The 18149-nt window shown below is 54.8% G+C and overlaps 1 protein-coding gene across 1 annotated transcript; it reads right to left on the bottom strand.

Moving 5' to 3' along the window:
- Positions 1–1237: 1237 nt before the first annotated feature.
- On the bottom strand, positions 1238–18135 carry POLR1E (RNA polymerase I subunit E). Its single transcript, XM_064139976.1, has 12 exons — positions 18032–18135; positions 17639–17742; positions 15835–15911; positions 10106–10191; positions 9415–9470; positions 8943–9087; positions 7243–7350; positions 6691–6787; positions 5252–5385; positions 4147–4228; positions 3037–3168; positions 1238–1563 (listed from the first exon to the last, which is right to left on the bottom strand). The coding sequence occupies exons 1-12, from the start codon at positions 18087–18089 to the stop codon at positions 1404–1406; spliced, it is 1239 nt and encodes a 412-aa protein (XP_063996046.1). The 5' UTR covers positions 18090–18135; the 3' UTR covers positions 1238–1403.
- Between the last annotated feature and the right edge of the window lie 14 nt (positions 18136–18149).

Below are 18149 nucleotides of genomic sequence, written 5' to 3'. Positions count from 1 at the left end.
GTGTGGGGTGACCAAGCAGTGACGCAGGTTACCCAGTGAGCCTGCTGACTCTCCTTCACTGTGTAAGTGCAAGGACTTGCCTTGAAACACCAAAATGACTAAGTCCTGAGCAGTCCCCGAAGAAAAGACAACTCAGAGGACACTGCTCTTGACATCACAGAAGCTTTTTACTGTAGGAGATCCAGACTCCTCCTGCTCTGCTTGGTCAATATCTGCAAGGAAGCTGAGAGCACAGGACTGGAGAAAAAATGCAGAGAAACAAATCCAAAAATCCCTCCCAAGGACTGGGAATCCACAGCTGTGGACCCAGCATCATCCTTCCTGCAGATGACAGGAGCTCTCAGTTAGCAGAAGCCTCCCTTCCACAGCAAACTCTCCTATGACAGGGTGGCTGTGGGACAGGCTGTGGGTCTTGTCTACCTGGACTTCAGCAAAGCCTTTGACACTGTTCCACAGCACCCTCATGGAGAAACTGGCAGCTCATGGCTTGGATGGGTGGAGGCTTTGCTAGGGGAAATAAGACTGGATGGCCAGGCCCAAAGAGTGGTGGGGAATGGACTGAATTCCAGTTGGTGGCTGGGCACCAGTGGTGTTCCCCAGGGCTCAGTTGGGGTTGGGGTTGGCCTCTTCTCCCTAGTAACAAGTGATGGGACAAGAGGAAATGGCCTTAAGCTGCACCCAGGGACCTTTAGATTGGACATGAGAAGGAATTTCTAGAAAGGGCTCTCCAAGCCTGGCACAGGCTGCACAGGGAGGTGGCTGAATGCTCATCCTGGGAGTGTTTCAAAGAGGCAGATGTGATGCGGAGTGCCACGGTTTAGCCTCAACCTTGGCAGTTAGGAACAGTTGGACTGGATGATCTTAAAGAGCTTTTCCAACCAAAACAATTCCATGGCTCTACTCAACACTCTAAGCAGGCAGGGCAGGAGTGGCAGAACCATTTTCTGCTGCACCTTTACACTTCTTGCACACAGAATGGCACCAAATCTCTGCAGAGAAGCAGAGAGCTCGAGGGTGCTGTGTGACAGCACTGCACTTCACCCTTCATTCTGTGCTTTTTGCCCTGCCATGTGGAAGGGGGTGAAACGGGCTGTGGGATGACAGGGCACTGCTAGAACCAGTCAGATGGTGGTTGGTGGAGGACCTGCAGCTTCACACTGTGCCCTCCTGCTCAGGCACAGCCTGCATCCTTCTCCTGTCATATAGACTTTTCCCTGTTTCTGTAGAAGAAGCTGTATCAAAATCAGGAAATTTAATGAGGTCCTGGCCCAGCCCAGCCTGCAGACAGGGCCTCAAGGTGCTGAAGATGTGCAGCCAATCCCAGCAGGTGTCCCCATGCAGCTCTGTGTGCAGCACAGCAGCGGGACAGCACCGTGTCACCCTGCTTGGGCCTGCTAGGCACCTCAGATGATCCTCTTGCGCTTCCGTCGCCCCTCTGACACCTTCTGCACAGGCAAGGGCAGGGAAAGGGTGGCCAGCTTGTGTTTCTGTTCGTCCTCAAGTCCTGGCAGCCCCTTGGCCTTGGAGATCCTCAGCTGCATGGCCTTGGCAATGTCCAGCATCCTGGCAAGCAGCAGAGAATCTGCGTCAGTGGGCATGGAGCCCTCTGTGCCATGGCACTGCACCAAATACCAACAGCTGCCTGCCCCAGGGAGCAGCCAGGAGGCACTGGCCAACAGGATGCAGTCTCCACACCCCCAGACCACCATGGAGACAGAAGCTACAAGGCAGACCCTTCCTGGGGAGGACAGCATGCTGCTGAGCTGTGTACCACCACCTCCAGCATCACCACCCACAAGGGGAAGGCAAGGGCTCTGCTGACCTCCAGTTATCACAAGACCTTAACAGCACATCCTGCATCCAGGAACCCTTGGTTGGCCCACAGTGTGCTTTCTCAGGGCAGTGGAGGGTCTGTGTCCTCCACACTCCATATCCAGCCAGACGACCACCATGCAACGCTAGCAAGACCAAGGGGATCCAGCCAGGAAGCTCTTGGTGTCACCACTGCCTACAGGGCAGTGCAGGAAGGACATGCTGAAGAGCACAACCAGGCACCACCAGACAGCGCTGGGAACTTCTGACTCCTTCCTGACCTGTTCTGCAGCAGGCACAGCCGGGCAGCACAAACTGCAGCGGAGGCAGCCGAGCTGAGGAGGAGCAGCAGCAAAAGCTGCGGCTGACACCTGCTGGGAGCAGCCTGTGCTGCAGCCACTGCGACAGGACCTGTGCTATGGCCGGCTGCATAAACAGCCTGTGCTGCAGCCACTGTGACAGGCCCTGTGTCATGGCCAGCAGCAGACCAGGGAGCCACAGCAAGGGCTGTCTGTCTGCCTAGCTGCTTTCTGCCCCTCCATTCCCCCTGACTGGGCATCACTTCATTCTTCACACACAAGGACTGGCAGCTCTGTCTACTACTCTGCTCCAAGGTCTCCAGGTCCATCAGTGTTTCAGAAACAAAAACGACCTCCTGGGTGCTGTGCATGGAGCAGGGAAGTGCCAGGGGCCTGTGGTTCCTCCTGCACACACTGGCTGCAGGCTCAGAGTGCAGCTGAGAGGAAATACCCAGTCTGCAGTTTTCCTGTTGCAGTCACCTGCAAACCTGCACTGGCACTTAAGACTGATACCTCACAAGGACCACAGCTCTACACGGAGCACCATGAGGTGAAGATGCCATTTGTCAGGCATGAAACAGAGCAGATCCAGTCCTGGAATCTACCCTGGCTGGCCATATTTGTGATGCTGCCTCTGTGTTCCCCACTGCAGAACAGCTAGGAACCTCCTGATGCACCTGAGGAGCTCTTGGCAGCCATTTCAGTGTTTGAGACATATAACCACCCTCCTTTAGGAGCACCATGGCTTAAAGATAAAGCTTCAGCACACTCATGAAGGTCAGTTACAACAAAGGATACTTAACCAGCAGGTATGACCCAAGTACCAGAGGCTCCAGGGCACCCTCCCAGGAGTCCTCTGTAGGAGGATCAGAGGTGTTTCAGCAGGCAGGGACAGACAAGGGCAAGCGCAAGCAGGGTGACTCACCTGCTTTCAGGCAGCTTCAAGTCATTCTGCAGGACCGTGAGGTCTATTTGGAAGCTGTTGATGTGCAGAGCCAAAGCAATGACATAGGCTGAGATCTTGGCCTTCATTGACGTAGAGATCAAATTCTGGACACTGCATGGCAAGGAAAGGAGCACAGGTGAGATGTCACTTACGGAGAAACAAAGGTGAGATGTCAGCCATGCCGGAGCACAGGGGAGACATATGATGTCCCATGAACCAGAACACAGCCTCCAAGGGCTGCAGGCGGAGTTGAAGCCCCACCTGACACCACTTACTTTTCCTAGACAGCACAGACAAGCTCAAATCAGCACAGTGCTCTGATCACAGGGGCTCACAGGCTTCCTGGCCCTCCTCACAAGCCTCTTTATTCACAAAGACAGCCCCCAAGGTGGCTCCTCACAAAGCCATCAGGCAATGACACGTCAGTCTCTGTGCCCAAGGAAAGCAAAGGCCATTCTCCATAGCTGCTGTTGGCACCTCAGTCACACAGCCCACGCCAAACAGGTGCCTGGCTGGCAGTCCCCGGGGAGCCCCGAACTGCTGGCCAGTCTGCAGCTTGCAGACCACAGCTGGCCTGTCTGGGCTCCACTCCTCTGCTCCTGTCAGGGGAACAGCAGGGCCGCTGGCACCCTGAGCCTGTGGGTAGCATTGTGACAAGAGTCATGTCCTGACTTGTGCTTCCACTCAGCAGGATTGCTGACAAAGTTCATCCAGACTGATGACTGCTTAGCTGTGAGTGGTGCCAGTCTAAAGGCTACAGCTGAGGACCATCCTCCAGCAGCTACCCAAGGACCTCCCTGACAGAACTCAGTGCCACACAAGTAACTCTGCCTTTGCTGAAATGATCCAAGGGCTGGAAGCCCTCTGCTGCTACCCGGCAGTCTGGGTCCATGGTTAGACTCAGTAATTTTAAAGGTCTTCTACAACTTAAACCAATTCCTTGTCTCTATAGGACTCAGGGTGTGAAGCAAGAGAAGCTGCTGCTGTCCTCCATCTTGGTAGGTTTCCTTATAACGTGTCCATGGCTCTCCAAGCTGAGCTCTGCCAGGTCTCTGCCCCAACAACAGCAAAGCAAGCACAATTTCTTACCTGCCCTCGTTGTAAGTCAGTGAAGTGAAGTTCTTCATCAGTTTCTTACTGATCATCTGTGGGCACTGAGGACCCAGTGGATCTAGGATAGAGAGGGGTTTGCTGTGAGTCCTTCTGCAGCTGCCCTCATCCCGTCTCCACCATGCACATTTGTTACCATGGCACGGATAAGCACTTCCAGGATCACAGAGGTGAACAGCACCTGGGCACTTGATTTCACCCCTTCTCAGCACTGAGAGAGTCTCCTGCCAGCTTTCTGTTCTCGTATTTACAAGTGGCTCCTCACGCATAAGCACCACTCAGGCTCAGGTGTGCCCATGCCCCTGCATTTAACCGATGCCTGCCTTTCAGAGATGATCCTGTCACAAGCCACCATAAACTCCTGCTAGCACCAGGGATGGTCACTTCCACACCCTGCTCAAGCCCTTCAGAACAACTCCTGTCTCCAGCAACATAAGAGGGTATCTAAACTAGGCTTGCCATCTCCCCTGCCACTGAGAGCATCAGCAATGGCATTTTCAGTGCTGACACGGGGACTGACACAAGTTCTGTGGGTGACAGCAAGCCTTGCTAGCCTCAGCCAAGCTGTTTTGTGCAGTGAGAATAGCAGCTACTGCACCCTGAGTGCAGCAGAGGCATGGTCACCATGAACCACACATGGAGATGACTGGCACAGGATGAAGAAGGCATTTTCAAAGGCACACAGATATGAAGGACCTGTTCTGTGCTGTGTGCCTCTGCACCTGCAATAAGGAGGCTGGAGTGTGGACAGCCTTCAGCCTCTTGTCTTAGGAGCGGAGCACGAAAATGTGAACCACGTTTGCAAGCACAGGGCTATGGATGAAACAGAGACAGTCCCAAGGTTTCCAGTCCAAGCTGCCCCATCTCCTACCAAGAGGATCTGATGGTGGCACTGAAGAGGATCCATCTGCAGAGCTAACAACCTCTGACAGCATAGAGGTCCTCAGCCTCAGAGTGGAACAGGCTGAAAGGAGCTGCTGCAACTATTTGATTGCACAGCTCCTCCCTTGAAGCTCTGCTGCAGCAATCACAAACCAGGTCCCGGCAAGCAGTTTGAAAGTGGAGGAGCTCAGAACTCCCTTACGCTTCTTCCTGATCCCTTTCAGGCAGCTGAACTTCACGAGGGTGTCCAGGAACCAGAGGCATCGTGCCTTGTGGTCTCTGCTCTTCCCCTCGGCAGGCAGCAGCTTCAGCTGCTCTAAAACAAAGGAGCAGTGGCTGGAAGAGAGAGAGGAGGAGAAGATGAGGCTGAAAGCACCAAGAACTAGTGTACATTCAGCACACAGCTGTCACTTCCCAGACACCTGTGGAACACCTACCAAGGGCAGCCCACAAGGTTTCACTGTCAGCTCCTCTCCACGTGCAGCTGCAGTGCCAGAACTGCAGGCTCTGCATGTGGCACTCAGACCCACTGCTGCTCCAGCACAGGCAGCAAAGTGTGGGTTGTGCTGTTCCTGCTCAGCTGAGCCCCCCAGCACAAGCAGCTCATCAGTGGCATCTGTGCCAGCTTGCCAAGCCACAGCAACCTCCACAGCAAGGTCTGGCTGGGACAGGGCTGGACCAGGCACATCATGCTCAGTGCAGTTCATAGAATCATAGAATCATAGAATCAACCAGGTTGGAAGAGACCTCCAAGATCATCGAGTCCAACCTATCACCCAGCCCTAGCCAGTCAACTAGACCATGGCACTGAGTGCCTCATCCAGTCTTTTCTTGAAGACCCCCAGGGACGGTGCCTCCACCACCTCCCTGGGCAGCCCATTCCAATGCCAATCACTCTCTCTGTGAAGAACTTCTTCCTAATATCCAGCCTATACCTACCCTGGCACAACTTGAGACTGTGTCCCCTTGTTTTATTGCTGGTTACCTGGGAGAAGAGGCCAACCCCCACCTGGCTACAATGCCCCTTCAGGTAGTTGTAGACAGTAATAAGATCACCCCTGAGCCTCCTCTTCTCCAGGCTAAACAGGCCCAGTTCCCTCAACCTCTCCTCATAGGATTTGTGTTCCAGGCCCCTCACCAGCTTTGTTGCCCTTCTCTGGACATGTTCCAGCACCTCAACATCTTTCTTGAATTGAGGGGCCCAGAACTGGACACAGTACTCAAGGTGTGGCCTGACCAGTGCTGAGTACAGGGCAAGAATAACCTCCCTTGTCCTACTGGCCACACTGTTCCTAATGCAGGCCAGGGGTCCATCTTCTGTATACCTGCCTTCAGATCCCACTTGGGATTTCTCCACTCTCTCTCCTGGATTTGACTCAATGGTTTTAGGTCTTTTCCAAAAAAGACAAGTCTGTGATTGCTCTGCAGCCAGCTCCCAGAGGACAGTCCTGCTGCTGCCCACCTGTAGGTAACTCACTGTGCTCCAGCCCCTCCAAGGCAGGCACTGCTCAGCCACATGTGGATCAAATGTCCTCCCCCTGCCATGGGAAGACCAGCCTGGGTGCCCTCCTGCCCCACAGAAACAGTGCAGCTTCATTGAGCCCACCCTGGCTACTGCCAGGCTGTCTGCAGCCACCTTACCTTTTATCTTCTGTTTTCTTGGCAATTTCCTCTGCAGTGATGTTAACAAAGGCTGTTGCTGGCACCTGCAAGGCCTCGTACTCTGCTGGGGACAGAACTGCAAGGGTTTTAAGGAAAAGAGCAGGCACACTTTGGCTGCCCTCCTGGCCTGAGCTGCCTGCAGCCAGGTGAGCTCTGTCCACCCTGGCTTTGGGAGGACAGGGGGAAAGAAATTACAAATAGACAGGACAAAACAACAAGGCCTGGAAGCTGGCCAACAGCAGAGGTCTCCAAAGGGCTGTGGCTCAACCACAAGCCACCTCTCCTGCATGGCTGACCTCACTCCTGTCCCCAGTCCAGCTGCTGCCAATAGGCAGGCACAGCATCCTACTCTTGGGAGGGCTTGCAGGCTCAAAAATGTCAACACAGCATGGCCCTGGCTCTCAGCTTTGGGCTCACGGTGGGGGAAGGGGTAGCTCATCCACACATCTGGCAGCACCCACCCCACCTGCCAGACCACTGGGGCTGACAAGTGAAACCAGAGAGGAACCACCCTGCCACGGCCAAAGATACTGTCCTCAAACTTGTACACGAGTTCTGGAGTTTCTGCATCTTCATTGCAGGGTGGAAGGAAGCTGGAGATCTTCTGTGTGTCATCTTGGGCCACATCCTGGATCAAAGCTTTGGAGGGAAGAGGAGAGAAGAGCATTTGACCGTGCAAAGGAAAGCACAGAACACGGCCCAGATCCTTCCTTTAAGCACAAGTCTAGTCAAGGGTGGTTCTTGGGTCAACACAAGTTTAGTCACAACAGGAGCTCTGAAGGTCTAAATCTCCAGATGAGTTTCTCTTCCTTGGGACAGCAAGAAAAAGGCTACAGCTCCTCCCTGCTCCCTTTGGTTACTGCCACACACAGAAGCTGACTCCACAGAGACCACTCCAGCAGGCACAGAAAGGCTAAGAGCTTCTGACATCCCTGCCTTGTGCACGTCACCCTGGGTTCTAGATTGGTGTCATCACTTTCACTATGAACCTTTCTGCTCTTTAAAGTTTGGAAATACCACCTGAGACTACAGAAAGCTCTGGGGAAGGAGTGCTCCAAGACCGCTGCTGCTGCAGCTCTTGCCTGCAAGATGGGTGCCCTGGCTTGCAATGGGCAACTGCTGGGCACAAAGCAGTGCCATCAATACCCTGCCCAGAAGAGGAGGGATGAAAGCTGATGGGTTCTGCAGTGAGCATCTCTCCAATTCCTAGCCAACAGAACTGAGAATCCCAGAAGTGCTGGAGGCAAGCTCTCTGCCCCACAGCTGCCTCAAGCACACTACTAGGGCAGCCCTGACTTTGTCCTGCCCAGGCCTGGACACCTCCAAGGATGATGACTCTGTGGCTCCCTGTGACAAACCTGCCACCCTCCAAAGCAAGAAAGTTCACCCAGTCTCCCACCCGGACCTCTGCAAGCTGTGCAGTTGACACTGCTGGCACTGCTGAGAAGGGTTTGGCTCCGAGTAGCCTTCAGAAAGCTATGAACTGCTATTAGACCCCTTCTGGCCTCCTCTCTGCCAGATGAATCAAGCCAAGCTACCTCTGCCTCATCCCATCAGCTGTGTGCTCCAGGCCCTTGCCTGTTCTCATTGCCCTGCTATGACTAACTCCCCTGTCTCTTCTCCTGCTCCTCCTTGATCAGGACAGCAGCACAGAGGGGTGGCACAAGCTGGACAGGTTCACACAGATGCAGTCTCTCCAGCACTCAGTGGTGGGGATATCAACATCACTTAGCCGTGGAGAGTGAACATTCTCTACAGCAGGGACAGTAACCATGGTCAGAATCCTGCTTGCTGCAGGCTCCTCCACAGCAGAAGCCTGACAAAGTCAGGCACTGCTGGACCTGGTTAAGGCATAGACCATTTTTCATGGAGATGCCACATGAAGGCAGGGTACAGTTCAGCCTCAGGAACACTCACCACCCCAGTTCAGAGCAGGTGAGGGTACTGCCTTTATCCCAGTAAACTGATATCAAGGGATTTCAGAAGAACTCCCAACAACAGGCAGGAACAGACAGTGATGTCACAGGGACCTTCCCCCATCCAGGCAACTCCCACACCAACTCCAGCAGGTTCAGAAGGGAGCATCAGGATCTGCAAGCTCTCCCACATGTGCCCTTCTCAGGTGTGCAACCAGCTGCCTCTGCTCACTCCAAGAAAGGCCCTGTCCTCCTCCTATCCTCAGGGCCAGTGAGCTCTGGCTGCCTCCAGGAGAGCCCAGGCAGCACTGGTACCTGTGACTCCCTTGGAATCGATGACGTTGGCTGCTGCCTTGCTGACAGCTGTGCTGACGATGTCGCTGCCCACCGCATTCATCCGCCGCACGTTCAGAGCTCGCTTCTGCTTGCTGGTGCCAAAGGCCTCGATACACAGATCCATCTGCAGGGCACAGGAGACCAAAACACCTCAGCTGAGGACCCTCTGCCAGCCACTGCTGCTCACACACAGAATCCAAACTTCACATGCTCCCCTGGGCACAACTCAGCTGTGCAGTCAGCCCTGAGCTGCAGGAGGGGCAGGCAGGAGCTGGAACCACAGCCAAAACCAATCACGAAAACACTGCCAGTTTAGGCACTAATCATCTGCTGTCTCAGTGAGCTCCCCGGCACCAAGAGGGGGCCAAGCCTGCAGCAAAGGGAACAATCCCACCCTCCTGCCACTGTCACCTGGACCAGAGCAGGGCACGAAATGGGGTTTCCACCTTACCTTCTCCCTGTAGGACTTGGTCTGATAATCCCTCGTGTCATCAGTTACAATGTTATCTGTAAGAGAGCTGAGGTCAGTGTGCTTGGCTTGCAGCAGCCAGCACAAAACAGGCATTCACACCTCTTCAGTTCTAACCTACTACTGGTACACTTGGCACACAACCTCCAGATCTCCTCTGCAGGCCTTCTCCAGCTTAAAGAATGGCTGAGAGAATTGCCCAGAAGGCAATGCCTGCTATAAAACCTCTGACCTGCACATATGGGCTGCAGTAATGCCCAGGGACTGCTGCACAGGGTGAAAACAAGCTCCCTGGAGAGCAGGTGCTTCGGGTTGTGTTCCTGGAGTCTGTGACAACCAGCAGCTGATAAAGAACAGCTGCTGTGTCTGTCAGAGCTGCAGTCCCAACAGTCCCCCCAGCAGAGGGTATTGAGACAAGGCTGCACTTTGAACAGCTTTGTTACTGCCTCCAGCACTTCCACTCGCCCACCCTGCCTTCTCCATGTGTCTCACACCATGCAGGGCCTCAAAGCAGACTGTAAACATCTCCTCCTTTCACCATGCTGAGGGAAGAAGGCAGAAATGAGGCAGAAGGAGCAGCCAGAGACAGCAGGGAGCCTGCAGCAGCTGAATGCACACCAAGGGCTAGCACATGGTGACTTAGTGCTGAGCTTAAAAGCATTTCTACTCCTACCTGACAGCAAAGGCTGCATGTTGAATATCTCAGCATTGTAGACTTCCATTTGCCCAGAATCCTTGTCCAACACACCCACAAAATACCTGTGAAGAACAGGGGCAGGTGGTTAGTGAGAGACACTCCCATGGGAGCAGGGTGCAGACCCACGTGCATCCCCTAATTCCAGTGACTTTGGCTGCCAAGAATTAGTTTCCCAAGCACCTTCAGAGTATGCAGCTTGCTCCAGGTGACCCTGTTGTGGCAGTGGGGCTGGATGAGATGATCTCCAGAGATGCCTTCCAGCCCCTCTCTTCCTGTGATCCCCAGTGTCACAGTGAAGCAAGCTGAGCCCAAAGCAGGCACTGGTCTGTGTGTATGCATCTCTACACAACATCTGGCAGACTTCTAGAAAAAGACAACTAAACCTGCTCCAGAATGCACAGAGGAGTCCAGGTGCCAGCTGCTCTTCTGCCTTTCCCGCCACGACACAACCCCTGGTTTCTCAGTGCTTCCAGAGCTTCTTGGGCTCCCCAAGACCAGTTCTCTGCTTAGTAAAAGATACTTTAAGCCCTCTAGACTTCCCAGCAGTTTGCCCAGCAGTGGTCCTGTTCCTGGTTGGACCACATCGGCAGCTGTGGATGCACAGCTCCATCTGCCAGCAACTCTGTGAATGGATCTGCAGGAGGAAGTCTTCACACGTGCAGGTAAAGCAAATGTGGGAGGGCAGGGACAAAAAGACGGGGTGGGAAAACTGATAAAGCAAGAATCACTTCCTTGACTCTTGGCTGTGTCTCTAGGGATCCTGCAGCTTGTGTTTAATGCAAAACTAGCACTTGAAGCTGAACATCTACCAGCACTCAGCTTGCCTTGTTGATTTTTGCAGCTCAGGGCCTCCAGAGGTGCAGGCAAGAAGCACTCAAGCCACAGAAATCACCTCATCAAGGTTCAGAAATGAGGGTTCTGAGTCGGCCCGTGAATCAGTGTCCTGGCACCTGCAGCCTCTGTACTCATTGCACTGAACTCAGCTCTGAAAACTCAAGAAGGAAAAGCCCCTTAGTGCCTTTCTGCATCTGAAGGCTGTCAGATCAGAAGGCTAACCTCTCCTGGCTTCACTACTGAGCACGGGTTTAGCTCCAGCAGTTGCTCTGCCCCAGACACCACCCTGCATGGTGACAGGGGCAACAGGAACAGCAGAAGCTGCAACAGCAGCACACCTTGAGGTGATGTGAGGGAGGTCTGCTGGAATGGCACACAGCAGGCAGTGAGGTTTAACTAGCAGCAGATGAACCCAGCCTGTGGGCAATGCCCAAGCTGAGGCAGGGGCAGAAAGCAAGGCATAGCCCTGTGTGATGGTTTGAGTGTTACCCAGCCTTATCTATGTTTGTGCTCTTGTTCTTATACATCTCAGCAAGCCTGCAAGTGAGGTAGACTTCACCACTGTTTCCTTTTCACAGCCTGTAATCTAATTCTTCTCACCAAAATATCCCAGCTAGGCTCAAACTAGCACACCCTGGGAGTTGGAATGTGCCAGGGCATAGCCTGAGCTCCAGGGCATAGCCCTAACCCTCTCTGCCCCTGCTAGCCCCTCTCTTGCATGGTGGGCACGACCTCAGCATGGCATCGAGCACCCATGGGCCCGTCCTAGCTGTGCTTCCCCCCCAGCCAGGCCCTGGACAGTTCTGGCAGATGAAGATCAGCAGGAGCATACAGGGCTAGACTGCCTGCAGAGGTGACACCAGCTCCTATCACAGTACAGAGCAGACTGCTGCAGCTGCAAGGGACCAGCATCACCAAGGCCAACTCCATGGCCACGGCAGGGCTGACCACACTTGAAAGCATTGTCTAAATGCCTCAGATGCCAGAGGTCTTAAGCCACCAACCACCTTCCTGGTAAATAAATGCTTCTTGATGCCCAGCATGAGTCAGAACATGGGACCACTGGCACACCAATGCCTGTCAGTACCTCTTCTTCCCAGCAGCTATGCACCTCTTTGCTCTTCACACTCTTACCCCACCTGGCCTTTGACCAGGGACAGGACCCCAGCTCAGTGCAGTGCAACCAGAGATGAGCTGTGTGAGCAAACCACGTGGGCCACCAGAGTGGGCCTGCAGAGCCCAGCACCTGGCACTGAACCCTGACAGGCACAGGACAGCATTTCAGTGCTGCCTAGGCCAGCTGGAGCAATCACATCCAAGGAAGGAGAACAGAAACACTTCTGTGCCTAGCTCACGGTGGCTCTCTGCCCATGTGGTGATTCTTGTGCTGGAGAATAGGAAAGGTCACAGGTAGAGAACCCTTTAGGAGGCCAGAGGGATCTGTCCTTCAGCCAGGACAGGTGGAGACTGCTGGTTTCACCAGCACCTCCTCCTGCACTGCACAGACAGCTGTCAGCAGCACCCTGCACTGGCCCTGCAGTCAAGTGGTGATTAGTGACCCAGGAGCATCTCAGGCAGCAGCTGCACCTGGGGACTTCTTCATCCTCTTAGTTTCTTGTGAACAGGGCAGTTACCTGCCAGTTTCAGCGACATCAAATCATCTTCTCATCCCTTCCCTCACAGGACCTTTCAAAATGCAGCCTGTGCCTATGCAAACCCACAGCTGAGAACCATGGAACACACTGTGTGGGAAGAGACCTCTAGAAGACATCCAGCCCAGCCTCTTGTAGTCAGCAGGGCATCTCCAACCAGATCAGTCACTCAGAGCCTCAGGGATGGAGCCCCCACCATATCTCTGGGCAACCTGTTCCAGCATCTCCCCACCCTTTTAAGTAAAGAACTTCTTCCTAACTCTGCCCTGCTCCACTTCCAAACCACTGCCCCTCAGTCCATCCCCACAGGCCACACAGCTGCTCTCCTGAGCCTGCCTGGAGGACCCTGCCGACACTGAAATGCATCTCTAAGGTCTCCCTGGAGTTGGCTCAACAGCCCCAACTCCTCCAGCCTGTCCCCACAGCAGAGTTTCTCTGAGGCCTCTGATTATCTTGGTGGCCTCCTCTGGACCCTCTCCAGCAGTTCCATGTCCTTCCTGTGTTTGGGGCTCCATAGCTGGACACAGCCCTGCAGGTCTCTCCAGAGCGGAGGGACAAGATCCCCTCTCTCCATCTCTGGGTACACTACTTTGGATGCAGCTCAGGCTGCCCTTGGCCTTCTGGGTTGCCAGTGTCCATTGCTGGCTCCTGTCCAGCCTCTCACTCACCAGCAGCCCCAAGTCCTTCTCTGCAGGGTTGCTCTCAGGCTTATCATCCTCCAGCCCATACTGGTACCAAGAACTGTTCCAACACAGGCTCAGGACCTTGCACTTGGCCTTGTCCAACCTCATCAGGTTCTCTTGAGCCACCCTCTCCAGTCTGTACAGGTATCTCTGGACGACATCCTGTCCCTCCAGCATATTACACAGTATCACAGTATTATTGGGATTGGAAGAGACCTCACAGATCATCAAGTCCAACCCTTTACCACAGAGCTCAAGGCTAGACCATGGCACCAAGTGCCACGTCCAATCTTGCCTTGAACAGTCCCAGGGACAGCGACTCCACCACCTCCCCGGGCAGCCCATTCCAGTGTCCAATGACTCTCTCAGTGAAGAACTTTCTCCTCACCTCCAGCCTAAATCTCCCCTGGCGCAGCCTGAGGCTGTGTCCTCTCGTTCTGGTGCTGGCCACCTGAGAGAAGAGAGCAACCTCCCCCTGGCCACAACCACCCCTCAGCTAGTTGTAGACAGCAATAAGGTCACCCCTGAGCCTCCTCTTCTCCAGGCTAAACAATCCCAGCTCCCTCAGCCTCTCCTCATAGGGCTTGTGCTCAAGGCCGCTCACCAGCCTCGTCGCCCTTCTCTGGACACGCTCAAGCATCTCAGTGTCCCTCCTAAACTGGGGGGCCCAGAACTGAACACAGCACTCAAGGTGTGGTCTAACCAGTGCAGAGTACAGGGGCAGAATGACCTCCCTGCTCCTGCTGACCACACCATTCCTGATGCAGGCCAGGATGCCACTGGCTCTCCTGGCCACCTGGGCACACTGCTGGCTCATGTTCAGGTGGGTATCAATCAGCACCCCCAGATCCCTCTCTGTCTGGCTGCTCTCCAGCCACTCCGACCCCAGTCTGTATCTCTGCATGGGGTTGTTGTGGCCAAAGTGCAGCACCCTGCACTTGGAGCTATTGAACCCCATCCCATTGGACTCTGCCCATCTGTCCAGGCGGTCAAGGTCCCGCTGCAGAGCCCTTCTGCCCTCCAACCCAGCCACATCTGCCCCCAGCTTGGTGTCATCTGCAAACTTGCTGATGTCTGACTCGATGCCCTCGTCCAGATCATCTATGAAGATGTTAAAGAGGATGGGGCCCAGCACAGATCCCTGAGGGACACCACTAGTGACAGCCGCCAGCTGGATGTGGCACCATTCACCACCACTCTCTGGGCTCGGCCCTCCAGCCAGTTCCTAACCCAGCACAGAGTGTTGCCATCCAAGCCATGGGCTGACAGCTTAGCCAGCAGTTTGCTGTGGGGGACAGTGTCAAAGGCCTTGCTGAAGTCCAGACAGACCACATCCACAGCCTCCCCACATCCACCAAGCGGGTCACCTGATCATAGAAGGAGATCAGGTTGGAGAGGCAGGATCTGCCCTTCCTAAACCCATGCTGGCTGGATCACACCACTCAGCTTGGTGTCATCAGCAAACTTGCCTCAATCTCTCTGCTTCATTGATGAAGATACGGAACAGCACTGGTCCTAGTATGCATCCCTGAGAGACACCACTTGTCACCCATCTCCATCAGGACATGGAGCACCACCCTCTGGATGGAGCATCCAGCCAACTCTTTATCCACTGGACAGCCCACCCATCAAATCCACATCTCTCCAGCTTAGAGAGAAGGATGCTGTGGGGGACCACACCAAAGGCTTTGCTGAAATCCAAGTCAGATGACATCTATGACCCTTCCTTTTTCCATTGCTGCAGTCACACACTGTAGAAAGCCACTTGGTTGGTCAGGCAGGACTTGCCCTTGCTGAAACCATGCTGACTGTCTCAAATTACCTCTTTGTCCTCCACATGCCTCATCAGAGCTTTCAGGAAGAGCTGTCTAATGATCTTCCCATGCCAGAGGTGAGGCTGACAGGCCATCAGTTCCTGGGGTCCTCTCTACTCTTTTAAACAATGAGTGGGATGTTTCCCTTTTTCCAGTCTCCAGGAACTGGAGTCTGGACAAAAGTCCTGGCTGCCAGGACTTTTCAAATATCATGGAGAGTGGCCTTGAAATATCAGCCACTTCCCTCATTTATGCACATCCAGGTTCCTCAGGTGGTCCTGAATCTGATGTTCCTTCACGCTAGGCAGGAACTTTACTCCTCTGGCCCTCACCTAGTGGTCCCTCAACTCAGGAGGGGTGAGGAGCAAAGCTGGCAGTGAAGACTGAGGTGAAAAAGTTCCAGAGTACCTGAGTATTCTGGTCTGGTGACATCAGCTCTCCATCCTCACCCCTCAGAGGGGCCATGCTTACTTCAGCCCTCCTCTGCTGGCTGAACCTTGTCTGGTCAGCGATTGCTTCACAAGACCTTTCCAAGGACATTCTGTATGCAACATCACAATTCTCAAAGGATACCCTAACAGCTGCCAGGTGCTGGAGCCTCCTGTCAAATGCTCCTGATTCAGCTGCTGAGACAGCTTTAAGAGAAGCTCCTAGAAGCTATGAGCAGTGCCTTCTGCTTGCAGCTCCATCCTGCTGCCCCCATCTCCCCAGTGACCTCATACCTGCAGAGGGAGTTGGACTTCCGTACCCCGCTGCTGAAGTTGTTTCCCACGTAGGAAAGCCTCTCTGTTTCTGAGACCTGAAAAGCAGAGAAGAATGACTTGAAGACAGGGTTGTGAGTGACCCTCTGCATAGGCTTCTTTTCTTGGTGCCACAAAGCTATACAGTCCCAGGCATGGGGTACCAGCCATGCACAATCAGGCTTCACCTTGCCTCCTTGGGCTGTGTTGTACCAGCTTAAAATCCCTGTAAGACGGACAACATTTTCTGAAGCTCAAAGTGCCCACAATGTGCAAGTCTACCTCAGCTCTCACTGGGCTGCAAGGTGAAGAACCACTTCAAAGAAGTGATGAGACTTGTCATTTCAACTGAGCTCATCAGTGTGGCAAATGTGGGGATTCCCACAGGTAAGTGTCTTGCTGTGGTGACCACTGCCCTTGAATCCAAAATTAAGAGTCTGAGAAGGAAGCAGGGTTTGCTCACAAAGCCACTAGTGAAGAGAGACCAGGGCTTTGCAGTCACCTTAAGGTACAGTTTGCAATGATCCAGGGTCTTCAATATAGCTGTCCAAACCTGTCTGAGCTCCTACCCAGGACGAACCTCAGAGCCCTGTGAGGAGAGGCTGAGGGAGCTGGGATTGTGCAGCCTGGAGAAGAGGAGGCTCAGGGGTGACCTCATTGCTGTCTACAACTACCTGAAGGGACACTGTAGCTAGGTGGGGGGTGGTCTGTTCTCCCAGGCAACCACCAACAGAACAAGGGGACACAGTCTCAAGTTGTGCCGGGGGAAGTATAGGCTGGATGTTAGGAGGAAGTTCTTCACAGAAAGAGTGATTGGCATTGGAATGGGCTGCCCAGGGAGGTGGTGGAGGCACCGTCCCTGGAGGTGTTCAAGAAAAGCCTGGATGAGGCACTTAGTGCCATGGTCTAGTTGACTGGATAGGGCTGGGTGCTAGGTTGGCCTGGATGATCTTGGAGGTCTCTTCCAACTTGGTTGATTCTATGATTTCATCCTGGGCACACTGGGTATAACGTGACCATCACAAGTGAGGGGAACTCAGTTTACAACAGAATTCCCAGTGACCTTCTGGTACTGTCCAGTGACTGCAATTCACTGACTGAAAACTTGAGCTGGCACCAGGAGTGGCTCAGCCATCTCCCTGTGTTTCACAACCTGTGTGTGCCCACCATCCTGCAGCACACTGCCCTTGAGGGTCTGGCTGAGGGTCTAAACCCAAACAGCAGCAGCAAAAGGCACTTTCTGACTTCAGTCTAGGCTCTCTCTTCAGTGAAAGAACAAGAAATCTCTCTGAAACGTAATTTAACAGCAAAAAAAGCTGATGAGATTTGCTGCCTGAGACTCTGCTGGGAATCAGGTGCGTAGACTGCACTTTAACAGGGCAGGGGCGTGGAGAGGCACAGCAGCCTCCCTGACACGACGGCACAGAGGCTGCACGTCAGACTCACCTTTCTAGGAGCTGCCTGCCACGGCCACAGCCACAGGGGCAAAAACAAAGGTGAAAACCCTTCTCTGCTTGCCGACGGGGAAATCACCCCCGCGCGGCTCTGGGGGCAGCTCTCACCCTGATCTCTAAGAGACCCCAAGTCTCCTGCAGTGCCCCATCGCGGAGCCCTCTACAGCACGGGCAGGGGCGGGGTGACGGTGGCAGCGCCGTACCCGCCGCCACGGCCTGTGTCAGGGCAGGCACTGCCGCGGGAGCCCGGGGCTGCCCGGGACGCGAAAGGGGACAGGGATGCGGATGCTACCAACGCGGGGACCGGCAGCAGGCGGAGGCCAGGCCCTTACCAGGATTCTCCGGTGCTTCTTCCGCGGGTGGACTTTGTCCTTGTTTCGGTAGACGGTGAACTGCAGGGAGTCGGACTGCTGCAACCTGCCGTTGGAGAACCGCACTGCACGGTGCGGAGAGGCGGGAAGACCTTGAGACCGGGTGATGCCCCCTGCATCCCACCGCGCCGCCCCGCTGCCGTTCCGCGGCCCCTGCTCCGGCCCCGCAGAGCCCATCCCGCCCCGTCCCGCCGCCTCACCCAGCGCCGCCGGCTGCGCCTCCGCGCCCCCTGCTCCGGCCCCGCAGAGCCCATCCCGCCCCGTCCCGCCGCCTCACCCAGCGCCGCCGGCTGCGCCTCCGCGCCCCCTGCTCCGGCCCCGCAGAGCCCATCCCGCCCCGTCCCGCCGCCTCACCCAGCGCCGCCGGCTGCGCCTCCGCGTCCCCGCGGTACTGCCAGGTGGCCGCCGCCATGCCGCGCACAGAGAGGCCCTGCCGCACGGAGGCCGCTGATTGGCTGGCGGCCGAGCTCGG

The sequence above is a fragment of the Pogoniulus pusillus genome, chromosome Z (assembly GCF_015220805.1).
Source record: "Pogoniulus pusillus isolate bPogPus1 chromosome Z, bPogPus1.pri, whole genome shotgun sequence".
NCBI lineage: Eukaryota > Metazoa > Chordata > Aves > Piciformes > Lybiidae > Pogoniulus > Pogoniulus pusillus.
Note: the sequence above shows the minus strand (reverse complement) of the source record. Positions and strands in the feature narration are given on the sequence as shown.

Excerpts from the sequence above, each read along its gene's own strand:
- POLR1E (XM_064139976.1), bottom strand. The coding sequence starts at position 18,089 with ATGGCGGCGGCCACCTGGCAGTACCGCGGGGACGCGGAGGCGCAGCCG. Across the intron at positions 7,351-8,942 it reads CGATTCCAAGGGAGTCACAG|CTTTGATCCAGGATGTGGCC; the intron begins GTACCAGTGCTG and ends TTCCCTCCAAAG. Across the intron at positions 5,386-6,690 it reads AAGAAAACAGAAGATAAAAG|CCACTGCTCCTTTGTTTTAG; the intron begins GTAAGGTGGCTG and ends TCTCTCTTCCAG.